Here is a 13,435-nt window from a genome sequence, read left to right as displayed (position 1 = left end):
AGCAAAATGGCTTCCTAGTGTCAGATGGGGTTTAAGCCTGCGGGTGTGAGGGGCTTGTGAGCGCAGCCGGCCTGCGGGCCTGAGCTGCGCGAAGTGGGGCGGAGATGCAGAAAATCAAGTCACTGATGGCTCGCCAGGTAAGGGGTAACGGGGCGTGAGGGGCACTGGAGTGGGGGATGGAGGGACGCGTGTGAGACCCACCTCCGGGTGTGTGGGTGAAGGAAGGGCACAGTTGGGGGCCGTGTGACTGTGGAGGGGGCTGCTGAGTTGGGGGTGGGGCGTGGTCACAGGTTGCTCCCCAGGGGACTGTATGGGAGTGTTGCAAAGAGGGATTGTGGCCCTTCTACGGGGTAGCGGCGGTGGGGGGTGGGATGAGGCTTTAGGGTGACTGTGTGCTGGGCTGAGGAAGTGGTGCCCTCAGTCTCTACATGGGGATTGCAACACGTGTGTATCCGAGAGTATAGAGGCCCACGATGTCTGAACAAGGAACACCAATGTATGTTATATTGGGGCTAAAGTGGGGTGCTGGAAAAACCATGAGTTTCAGTGGCACTTGAGAAGAGAGAAGGTTTAATGTGCCTCAGAGGTAGGCATATGTACCCAATTTTTGCCTTTATTAGCACTTTGAACTCCAAATAAATTTCAAAATATGAGAGGTCATTAAATGGTTTATTTTGCCCTGTTGTTTGTTTCTTTTTTATGGTATGTCCTTCGAGTTCCCTTGCTCTAGGGCAGTTTTACCTTAAAACTTTTTCTTCTTCTAATGTGGTTTTGTTTCCTAGTGAACATAAGTGTTCTCCCCCCCCCCCCCCAAAAAAAAGGGGGGGGGAAAGCAGGTTATGGCAGGATTTTGAAGTAGTATTGGAAGCATTTATATCAGAGCACATTGAAACAACTCTTGATAAGCACTTGAAAACCTTGTTCCAGTATCTTGAGTCTTTGTTACCCTTCTTTACTTTCTATTGATTATCGTTATAGTTCAGACAGTCTAATGCACATTGTAGTCTGCTTGTTCAAAGGTCTGTTTTTTTTAAATAGATATTTAAGTCAGGTAAATATCTCTGGAAATTAGGCCACTTTTACCTGTGTGCCTAACTTTATCTCTGTGCCTAATAAATTTGAAAAATATGGTTTGTCACAAAAATCAAAGGGTTCTAGATAACTAATTGTCAAAAAAATCTGTGAACTGTAGAAGATTATATGGGGGAAGGGCAGTATTATATTCAGGCTTGTAGTTCAGGTTTCTCAAAGCTGTAGTGGAGACAGCTTTCAATAAGTATCTGGGATATTATTCGAGCCCCAGAAGTAATGATCTGGTGAGAAACCCAGCTCCCCTCACACACACAGATATTGGGAATGGGGTGGATGCTGGATTTTACTGGAGTCATTATTGCTTCTTGAGGGCTCCATATTAGATCACTCTGCTAGTAGGCATCTGATCAATTTGAAGTCTCTTTCCCGCTGAGAGTTTCCTGTCCATAATCCCGCATGCAATCCAGCTCACTGCTGTGAATGAGGTGGTGGAGACCTCTCTTATTCTGTTCCAGCACCAGGCTACTGGCAGTTTAAGGGAGACTCTCCCTTCTGCATTCCTTCTCCTAGCTCCATTTTCCCCCAGGCCTTTTCTATGACTAGCTCCTTTGCCTTTAATCTAATCCTAGATTTTAGTAGTAGCAGAGTGAAACTGACATATGTGACTATTGTCGGGGTTCTCAATACCAGAGGTAAAAAATCAGTCTTGTTGATTTCAGTGTATTGTTGCTTAGGAGATGCTTTGGGTGGCCATAGAGAAGCTGAAGCTGTTTGTGTGCAAACTCAGGAAGACAGCAATGAATTAACCTTCAAAGCATGAATCATCTTCTAAACGTATAAGCAAGGAACTCCCCATAAAGTTTAAATTCTCTAGAAATTAATGGCTTGGGCTCCTCCTATGCCACTCACCTATAAAGTTTTTCTTTCCCTGGTGAGTGGATTTTTCAAACTGGGTCCAGAGTTGTTCAGTAACTAAATTAAAGCAAGAAGACATGTAGAAAATGGTTTGATATCAAAAGCAATGCAAGGGAACTTTCTTAAAACATACACATTAAAAATGGTGAGAATATGAAGTAATTCTACAAAAAATATTCAGTTCATTGGAGTGGGTGGAATCTTAGTTCAGTGTGGGAAAGCTTAGTTTCAGAATTACTTTAAAATTCTTAGTCCTGGGGCCAGGAATGATGTGATCCAGTGGTGCCCAACCTTATTACATAGGAGGGCCGTATAAACCTAAGCACAACCTTGTGTGGGCCACCTAGATGTTACATATTTTAATAAGATTTAAAGTCCCCTGTATTGATTTTATAAGGTTGTTTCCATGTACAGGATTGTCTGTTTACACACTTGTGTAAACTAAAATGATGTAAACATGACAAAATGCTAATGAATCGGCTGTTGGTATATTGTGTTGATGTAGGCTGCGGGCCTTATGAAATGCTCTGTGTATGGCCTGCGGGTCATAGGTTGGGCACCCCTCATGTAATCAATACCACTTTTCAATCTTTGGGAAAGCTTTGGGTTCATTTAACATTCAATAAGAACTTCCTCATGGTGTCATACGCCAGGGGTTCTCAACCTTTTTCTTTTTGAGGCCCCCAATGTGCTATAAAAACTCCACGGCCCACCTGTGCCACAACTACTGTTTTTCTGCATATAAAAGCCAGGGCTAGTGTTAGGTGGTAGCAATCGGGGCAATTGCTGGGGACCCCATGCCACAGGGTGCCCTGCAAAGTGTAGTTGCTTAGGCTTCGGTGTCAGCCCCAGATAGCAGGGCGTGGGGCCCTGTGCTTCAGTCCCATATGGCCAGGCTTCATCTTTCTCCCCTGGGTCCCAGCAAGTCTAATGCCGGCCCTGCTTGGCGGACCCCCTGAAACCAGCTCGTGTCCCCCCGCCCTCCCAGATCCCTGGTTGAAAACCACTGTGATACACTGTAAGTGCTGCTAAAAAATAACGATGGGGTAAAATGGATATCTGAATTTCTTATTTTTCAGCTACCATTTTGGGTTGCTTGATATTTTGAGTCTTGGCCTCATTGAGGTGGTGAATGCTTTTGGTTGGTGAGGGCAATTGAGGTGGAGGATGTGTTTGGATTTCCAAAGTTCATAATAAAATTGATGTTTTTTCAACCTGGAAGGTGAAACACTTTAAAAATATAGTGAGTAGAAAAATGATGCCCTTAGCAAAAATCATCCGTTTACTCCCTGCCAGAGACTTCATCAGTGTAAAATTTGTCTGCTTTAAATGAAAATGAGATTTTTCTCATTGCAAACTCATACTTAAGCATTTTTCAGCATTATTAGAAATTATGTAATATTAGTTAGCATTTATACAATGCTTTTCATTTGAGGGTCTCAAAGAACTTCACAAAGACCCCTTCAACAGATGGAAAAACTGAAGCACAGACATTAAATGCTTGACTTTCAGAGAGTTTCAGGACTCGTATCTCTCGTACAAGTCAATGGGAGTTTTGGGAGATAAGTATGTCTGAAACTCGGCCCTACGTGACTTGGCTGAGGCCTCAGAGGCAGCTGGTGTCAGAGACATGTTTAAAACTTGGGAGTTCCTTGCTCTCAATCTTGTGCATGCACTGTTAGAATTTATACATGCAGAATAACAGAATGTGATTTGCTTTTCTGTCTCCATGTTGCCTCTGTGTTTCTGACAAAAAACTAGTTTTTACTATTATCAGAAAGTTAACCAGGCCTGATTCAGAAGACACGTTGGGAACAGATACATGCCGTCAGTGTGCCTTTTAGACTCACATTTTAAAATGATTAACATTTAATAAACTTTTATGTGTTAGTTGGCTGGATGATATAGCCTGTATCCTATATCAAAGCTCGGCATCATAAGAACATCATCTGTTTTCATGATTAAAATTCTTTGAAAGAAACAATAATTACATAATTGCTAAAATTTGGAGTGTACTGTTTTTTTTCCCCCCCCCGCTAATAAATATAAAGGGAAAAGTTTAACAGTTTTATGTGGTAAATAGTTAAGTGTTCCATTATACAGAAATGACAATTATGCTACAGAAGAGGTGGCACTTAATTTGAATTAAATTTTTTTGATGCCATTAACTCATCAAACTAGCAGAATAGGGTACATTATGTTTTGAGTTCCATTTACCTTTTAAACACTGAATAACAGATGTGGGAGTTGACAAGATGGTACAATAGAAAGTAAGTATTAATTGTAAAGAAATGCTAATCTCTTTGCTGTTCATGAATTTGACTGATGTGGTGCAGGCTCTGGTTCCAAACCTGCAAATACTTTGAATAAATTACCCATGTTATTAGTCCCACTGAAATATTTGACATGATGCAGGTTATGGCCCCAATCCTGTAATGTTTGTTAAAGCTATTGTATTTACATTTTTCCCTACAAATAAGATTCTTAACATGGTTTAATTGCAAGATGTATAGAATTGACTAGCTTAACTAACTGTTACATTTCTTTTTTAAGGGTCTCAAAAGTCCACAGGAGAACGTTCATGACCTCAGTCCTGTTGAGAATTTTCGGATTCCTAGCAAGGTGTGACCCACAGATATTCTTTTGGTTCTTGTTTGTTTTAATGTTTCTGGTTTTTTTTACATAGTAGGTACCTCTTTTCTTTTTCCCATCTGTTTGGGAAATGTTTGTGTTGGAGAAGTTTTTTTCTTTTCCACAAGGTGAATGAGTGAGTTCTGCAAAAGGTCTAGTATCCGGGGGTGAGAATGTGCACTGAGTCAAAATTTAGATGAGCCTTCTTGGAACTCAACAATTCTCATATTGTTTACTGATCTTAATCCCAGGTGGTCTTCCTATGGGTACGTCTACACTTACCTCCGGGTCCGGCGGCAGGCAATCGATGTTCTGGGATCGATTTATCGCATCTAGACCAGACGCGATAAATCGATTCTGGATCGATCCCGGAAGTGCTCGCCGTCGACGCCGGTACTCCAGCTCGGCGAGAGGAGTACGCGGCATCGACGGGGCAGCCTCCCTGCCGCGTCTGGACCCGTGGTAAGTTCGGACTAAGGTACTTCGAGTTAATAACGTAGCTGAATTTGCGTACCTTAGTCTGAAGTGGGGGGTTAGTGTGGACCGGGCCTAAGAGACTAAAATTTACAAAAGCCATACTCTCTCCCTCATTGGAAGGTACAGCATGCACCTCTGCCCTCTGTGTTCAGCCTCTTTATCGTTTATTACCATAAGTATAGTCCTCATAGTTGGACATTTTTAATCATAATATTTTGCAGTTATGTCAACAGATAAGTAGCACAATTACTAGAGGTATATAATGATCCCAGAAAAGCAAATTGCTCTGTCTCACTGCTCAGGTAATGTCAATTGCTGATAAATACAGAAAACATGCTGCTGTCTTGACAATCATGCGAAAAGGTGGGGCTTAATTCTCAATACATCTTCCAAGTGTTGGTGCCAAGATTTGCTGTGTCCATTGCCCCACTGATTTTACTAACATGCTTGAACCTGGCATGATCTGTGGTAAATGATGTCATAGCTCAGTCATTTTGGCTTTAACCTATGAGTTATAAAAATTACTGTCTACAGCTTCTGAACATACACAAAAGTACCTTTTATAATACACTGCTTGTGTTGAGGGAAATGAGAAAATCAATCACATAAAATAAAAATATTCCCAAAGGAAATAAAATGTAATACCCCATATCGTTAGTGTCTTTCATAACATCTGAACTGATGCATAACATATGTTCTAGTGGTATGCATGCATTAATTCCATGGAGTATGTACATTAAATGACCTCAAAAGTACTGTCTCACCTCCATGGTCCAATTTTTAATTATACAAATTCCTTCTACCCACTAAGTTACAGTTTTGAGGTGTCAAATTTAAAATAGTCTTTTTTGCCAAGTCAGTATTTTCAGCTAAGAATTACCCCAGGGCTACTTTTATCTTGTTTTTGTTACATACAATATCAAGCTATTATACTTCTGTATGGTATATATGTCTTGAAACATTCACAATGGCAAAACAAGCTAATTTTAATTATCTAGTGTTTTAGCTCAGGCATTTATAGTGAAGTAAGAAACGTGACAATCATTCACTATCTTACCTGTTTGGGACCTGATTCTGCAATTCTTCCATGAGCAGAATCCCATCAAAGTTAACGGGAATTCTGCACTCAAATTTACTAACAGACTTTATTTGCATTATTGTTAAAATGTGAGACTTGATTTTTTCAGAGATGTGAAGTATCTGCAACTTTCCTAGAAATCATAGTGATTGCGGATGCTCAGCACCTCTGAAAATAAAACTGTTGGTCTTTCCTGTGTTGCTAGTGTAAAACTTTGAAAAATGTCTCTTCTTCCAAAGAAACCTTTTTATTAGTATCTTCAGGTGAGTGAGTTTCTAAATGACTTGTTATGGGTATATTTTTAAGTCCGTGATACATACAAATTAGCTTCTTAAATAGATTGCTGTAATCCTTTCCTACCAAAGATTGTGTATGAGGTTTTATTGAGGCGCTCAGATAAATCAGGAACAAGTTAAAATATGAATTTATTATAAGATTCTCTTGACCAGCTATGCTATACCTGGCACAATTCCTAGGTGTGGGCTCTAAGCAGTCTAGTGTAGCAGCTTTATGGGTTCACATTTTTGTTTTTAAGGAAAGGTTTTATAATAGTCATAGCTGAAAGATATAGAACCCCACCCCCCAGACTGGACAAAACATGGGGTTAACATTCCTATTTTTCTGGATGTGTAAATTCTGGTTTTCTGTTTGGTAAACCGGAATTGCTTTGGCCTTGACTATGTGAATGACAGTAATGGAGAGCAATTTTCAGTAAAAATAAGATAGTTCAGTTGGTCAAAGTTTTGGATTCCCCCCCCCCCCCCCCCCCCGAGTTCCTTTCTGATTGCATATGGCAAGAGGTACAGGATAGCCAATGTGTTTGGGACTGATAGTGCATTTGTTGCCATAGGAACACACAGATGTCACAAACAGGATTGATATACTGTATATACTTGATCATAAATTGGTTCGTTTATAAGCTGACCCCCCCAATATGGATAAGTAAAAATGGAAAATTTTTATAACCTGTTCATAAGCCAACCCTATAATTCAGGGGTCAGCAAACTTTGGCTCCCGGGTGATCAGAATAAGCCGCTGGTGGGTTGAGATGGTTTGTTTACCTCGAGCGTCTGCAGGCATGGAGGTAACCCTAAGTAAACAAAGTGTCCCGGCGTGCCAGCTGCTTACCCTGACGGGCGGGGACAGCAACTGGTGGGGAAATTTTTTTGGCGGGGAGAAGCTGGGAGTCAGGGGAGTAGCCCCTGTGACCACCCCGCACATGACCCCATCCCTAGCCTGGGACCCCCACACTCTCCCCATTCCATCCCTTCCCACCTTATCTGGGGAGGATCTCTGGCCTGGCTGGAGCTGCTCTGGCGGGCCAGGCGCGTGGCCACAGCCTGCTCTGGTGGGCTGGGCCAGAGCTGCAGCTGCTTCAGAGGCTGGGGGGGAGAGCAGAATGGCCAGAAGCGGAGAGACTCTGGCCCCGCCTCTTCCCTTCTGTCTCTGCTGGCTGTGCTGCCTCTCCTTGCTCCCTCTGTTGGGGGGAGGGGCTGTGTCCCGCCTCTCCCTCTCTGTACCCGTTCATAAGCCGACCCCCTTCTCTGGTGCTTCCCTTCTTTACTAAAAAAATTTGGCTTATGAACGAGTATATATGGTAATTGTAGGATCAAGAAGCTGGGCTGGAAATAAACTAAATCCTCTTATCATTTATTTCTTTATAATATACAAAGTTGTACACAAACATGCACTGATTTTGCCAGAAGATAAAGAAAAAATATTTTTTCATGGGCATATAAGAGCTTTAATTTCTTAAAACAGTAGGAATAATTCCAAGGGGGAACTTGCAAAGCTTATTACTTCCTGCTCATGCTCTAATAAAATGTACTTGCCCTAAACCTAGATATCTGGAATAACAATTTCCCAACCAAATACAACCCAAGTATGGTATTGCTCTTATTATACAAGAATACTTCTGTATTCAGGGTGGCACCTCTGCATTTAGCTAAAACAAATATTGGTACTGGCTCCAATTTCAAAAACTGTGTTAATGACATTGGAAGATGCCCAAACTGGAAGAACACGAAGCCTGCATGAATCACAGGAAAGAACATGTGCTGTTCATAGATAATCCTAGGGTGGATTGATTTAAATCACTAAGCAGGAAACCTTGATTTAAAGTATTTTTAATCATGTTTTCCATTTATCCTTTTTGGTTATTTTCCTAAAGGAAGGTTGAGTTTCATCATTGGTAACAATTAAAACAGGTTGGTTTGCAACTCTATATATCCTTTACATTAAATTTGGTGTTTCCTTTTGCTAACCAGGGGGCTACATTATATTTAGTCATATTTATTTAAGCAGTTATATTGCTTAACTTACATTTATGCAGATTCTTAATTTTTTACATTTTTATGTTAGAAAATGATGTATTATGCATTTCTTATTTACTAGATGGTTAATTTACTTGTGATTGGTGTACAGCTCTATTTGGATGGAAATTCAAATTCAATTAATGCACAAAAACAGCATGTTTTTAGTAAAGAAAACTTAAATGTGCTGGAAACAACATGTTTTGAATTTAAAACTCATTTTATTAAGCAAAGGAAACGTTTTCTGTAGTTAGTAAATTAAACTTTCTGATCACCACATCCTTTAAGTTTTTAGAATTAGTAGATCTCATCCTCTGACATCTACTTTTTATTCATAGATTAGAAGGGAAAACAAGCTTTCCTGCTTTTTCAGCTGCCAATTAGTTTCTTAACTTTGAATGACCTAGCCATTGAATTGAATAAACTGAAATGAAAAAAGTATTTGCTCTGCATCTGCAGAAGAGGCTACTTCTCTGAAAAGACAATTTAGCATTTTCAACCAACATTGGTTCCAGGTGCTCAGCCTGTGACTTCCATCAGTTTAGTTGTTTGACTTTCTTTAAAACTCGGCAGCAAAGATATACTAAATATTTTGTGTATTTAATTTAAATTATTTTAATAGATTCATAATGTTTAGCCCTTAACATGGGTTATCAGTTTCAAATTTAATTTTAAATAGGTTAATTTGTTTAAAAATAAACCTGTCTTTAATTTAAATAAATCAGATTTTAATTTAAAAAAATTGTCATTAAAAAATTGATAGGATCATCCGGGGGGGATGATAAACTCTTGTGTTAAAACACATTTTTGAAGTGTGGCAAACAACTTTAAAGCTCAGACAGAGGATGTCGAGAACATGGACGAGCACAAATCCATGGGGCTGGATGCGCTGCATCCGAGGGTGCTAAAGGAGTTGGTGGATGCGATTGCAGAGCCATTGGCCATTATCTGTGAAAACTCATGGTGAGCGGGGGAGATCCCGGATGACTGGAAAAAGGCTAATGTAGTGCCCATCTTTAAAAAAGGGAAGGAGGAGGATCCGGGGAACTACACGCCAGTCAGCTTCACCTCAGTCCCTGGAAAAATCATGGAGCAGGTCCTCAAGGAATCAATTCTGAAGCACTTAGAGGAAAGCACTTAGAGAGGAAAGTGATCAGGAACAGTCAGCATGGATTCACCAAGGGCAAGTCATGCCTGACTAACCTAATTGCCTTCTATGATGCGATAACTCCCTCTGTGGATGAGGGGAAAGCAGTGGACGTGTTATTCCTTGACTTTAGTAAAGCTTTTGATACGGTCTCCCACAATATTCTTGCCGGCAAGTTAAAGAAGTATGGGCTGGATGAATGGACTATAAGGTGGATAGAAAGCTGACTAGATCGTCGGTCTCAATGGGTAATGATCAATGGCTCCATGTCTAGTTGGCAGCCGGTATCAAGTGGAGTGCCCCAAGGGTCAGTCCTGGGGCTGGTTTTGTTCAATATCATCATTAATGATCTAGAGGATGGTGTGGACTGCACCCTCAGCAAGTTTGCAGATGACACTAAACTGGGAGGAGTGGTAGATACGCTGGAGGATAGGGATAAGATGCCGAGGGACCTAGACAAATTGGAGGATTGGGCCAAAAGAAATCTGATGAGGTTCAACAAGGACAAGTGCAGAGTCCTGCACTTAGGACGGAAGAATCCCATGCACTGCTACAGACTAGGGACCGAATGGCTAGGCAGCAGTTCTGCATGAAAGGACCTAGGGGTTACAGTGGATGAGACACTGGATATGAGTCAACAGTGTGCCCTTGTTGCCAAGAAGGCTAACGGCATTTTGGGCTGTATAAGTAAGGGCATTGCCAGCAGATTGAGGGACATGATCATTCCCCTCTATTCGACATTGGTGAGGACTCATCTGGAGAACTGTGTCCAGTTTTGGGTCCCATACTATAAGAAGGATGTGGAAAAATTGGAGTGAGTCCAGCGGAGGGCAACAAAAATGATTAGGGGGCTGGAACACATGACTTATGAGGAAAGGCTGAGGGAACTGGGATTGTTTAGTCTGCAGAAGAGAAGAATGAGGAGGGATTTGATAGCTGCTTTCAACTACTTGACGGGGTTCCAAAGAGGATGGATCTAGACTGTTCTCAGTGGTGCCAGATGACAGAACAAGGAGTAATGGTCTCAAGTTGCAGTGGGGGAGGTAAGGTTGGATATTAGGAAAATCTTTTTCACAAGGAGGGTGGTGAAGCACTGGAATGGGTTACCTATGGAGGTGGTGGAATCTCCTTCCTTAGAGGTTTAAGGTCAGGCTTGACAAAGCCGTGGCTGGGATGATTTAGTTGGGGATTGGTCATGTTTTGAGCAGGGGGTTGGACTAGATGACCTCCTGAGGTCCCTTCCAACCCTGATATTCTATGAAGAGGAGGAATACGTTGAAGTTAGATTGTGCCTTGCTGATACAAAGAACAGAAAAGTTCTTTGGTCTTGGTTTTCGGAAACTGTTGGTCTGCAGACCGCTTCGGTTTCCAGTTGAGATTACTCAAATAACTGCTCCCATGCCAATCCTTTTTTTTTTTTTTTTTTAAAGTTCTGTTAAGGGTATCTTATGGAACACACACAACCATTATATTTCAATCAGCATTATATTATATTAATCATACTAACAGACTCTCCAACTCAGATGGAAATGGATGGAAATTTTCTAGCATACAAAGCCACACAATACACATGCTAACCTCCTTTAACTCATGTTGTAATGCTGAACTTTAATGCCATCTTCAGTCAAATATAGAAGCATGGGCACTGGTTAGGTATGTGGTTTGGTACATAAGAACGTCCATATTGGGTCAGACCAAAGATTCATCTAGCTCAGTGTTTTGTCTTCCAACAGTGACCAATGCCAGGTGCCCCAGAGGAAATTAACAGAACAGCAATCCTCAAACAATCCATCTCCTATGGCCATTCCCAGCTTCTGGCAAACAGAGGCTAGGGACAGTATCCCTGCCCAACGTGGCTAATTGCCATTGATGGACCTATCCTCCATAAATTTATCTAGTTCTTTTTTGAATCCCGTGATAGTCTTGGATGATATGAAGGCCTCTGTCAAAGAGTTCCACAGATGACTGTGCGTTATGTGAAGAAATACTTCCTTTTGTTAATTTTAAACCTGCTGTCTATTAATTTAATTTGGTGACCCCTACTTCTTGTGTTATGAGGAGTAAATAACACTTTCTCCACACCAGTCATGATTTTATAGACCTCCATCATATCTATAGTCCTCTCTTTACTAAGCTGAAGAGTCCCAGTCTTATTAATCTCTCCTCATATGGAAGCTGCTCTATACTCCTAATAATTTTTGTTGCCTTTTCTGAACCTTTTTCAATTCCAATATATATTTTTTGTGATGAGGTAACCACATCTGCACACAGTACTCAAGATGTGGGTGTACCATGGATTTATATGGAGGCAATATATCTTCTGTTGTATTATCTATCCTTTTCTTAATGATGCCCAACGTTCTGTTAGCTTTTTTGACTGCTGCTGCACATTGAGTGGATGTTTTCAGAGAACTGTCCACAATGACTCCAAGATCTTTCTTGAGTGGTAACAGCCAATTTAGTTCCCATCATTTTATATGTATAGTTGGGAATTGTGTTTTCCAATGGGCATTACTTTGCATTTATCAGCATTGAATTTCATCTGCCATTTTGTTGCCCAGTCACCCAGTTTTGTGAGATCCCTTTGTAGCTCTTCACAGTCTGCTTGAGACTTAACTGTCTTGAGTAGTTTTGTATCATCTGCAAATTTTGCCACCTCTCTGTTAACCCCTTTTTCCAGATCATTTATGAATATGTTGAAGAGGACTAGTCCCAATACAGACCCCTGGGGGACACAACTATTTACCTCTCTCCGGTCTGAAAACTGACCGTTTATTCCTACCCTTTGTTTCCTATCTTTTAATCAGTTACTGATCCCTGAGAGGACCTTCCCTTTTATCCCATAACAGCTTACTTTGCTTAAGAGCCTTTGATGAGGGACCTTGTGAAAGAGTTTCTGAAAATCTAAGTACACTATATCCACTGGATCCCCGTTGTCCACGTTCTTGTTGACCTCCTCTAACAATTCTAGTAGATTGGTGAGGCATGATTTCCCATTACAAAATTATGTTGACTCTTCTCCAACAAATTATGTTAATATATGTGTGTTTTACAATTCTATTCTTTACTATAGTTTCAACTAATTTGCCTGGTACTGAACTCAGGCTTACTGGTCTGTAATTGCCAGGATCACCTCTCGAGCCCTTTTTAAAAATTGGCGTCACATTAGCTATCCTCCAGTCATTTGATACAGAAGCTGATTTAAATGATAGGTTACAAACCACAGTTAGTAGTTCTGCAATTTCACATTTGATTTCCTTCAGAACTCTTGGGTGAATACCATCAGGTCCTGATAAATTAAACCGTAATAAGTCATCAAATTGTTCCAAAACCTCCTCTAATAACACCTCAATCTGGGACAGTTCCTCAGATTTGTCACCTAAAATAATATGTCTCAGGTTTGGGAATCTTCTTCACATCCTCAGCCTTGAAGACTAATGCAAAGAATTCATTTAGTTTCTCCACAGTGGTCTTATCATCCTTGAGTGCTCCTTTAGCATCTCAATCATCCAGTGGCCCCACTGGTTGCTTGGCAGGCTTCCTGCTTCTGATGTACTTTAAAATATTTTTGCTGCTACTTTTTGAGTCTTTGGCTAGCTGTTCTTCAAATTCTTTTTTTTTTTTGCCTTCCTGATGGTCTACATCACAGCCAGATCGACTACATCATGGTGCAAAACTGACTTCGTTCTGGGATTAACAGAGCTAAAACAAGGAGCTTCCCTGGTGCTGATATTGGAAGTGATCACGACCTTGTGATGCTAAGTTTTTGGCTGCGGCTAAGGAAAATCATCAGGCCAAAGTTCACCAGAACCAAGTTTGACTTAGAAAGACTCAGATCAAAAC

At 40.9% G+C, this 13,435-nt stretch overlaps 1 protein-coding gene across 2 annotated transcripts in view; it reads left to right on the top strand.

The window, feature by feature from the left end:
* VPS50 (VPS50 subunit of EARP/GARPII complex) overlaps positions 1 to 13,435 on the top strand; it is a 180,195-nt gene continuing 166,760 nt past the window's right edge. For both annotated transcript variants that reach the window (XM_054020452.1, XM_054020451.1), the window contains exons 1-2: positions 1 to 137; positions 4,501 to 4,569. In XM_054020452.1, coding sequence (XP_053876427.1) covers positions 105 to 137; positions 4,501 to 4,569 — 102 coding nt within the window. In that variant the 5' untranslated portion in view covers positions 1 to 104. The remainder of the gene's footprint in view (positions 138 to 4,500; positions 4,570 to 13,435) is intronic.

The sequence above is a fragment of the Malaclemys terrapin genome, chromosome 2 (genome assembly GCF_027887155.1).
Source record: "Malaclemys terrapin pileata isolate rMalTer1 chromosome 2, rMalTer1.hap1, whole genome shotgun sequence".
Taxonomy (NCBI): domain Eukaryota; kingdom Metazoa; phylum Chordata; order Testudines; family Emydidae; genus Malaclemys; species Malaclemys terrapin.
The sequence above is the reverse complement of the archived record's forward strand: the minus strand, read 5'-3'. Positions and strand labels throughout refer to the sequence as shown.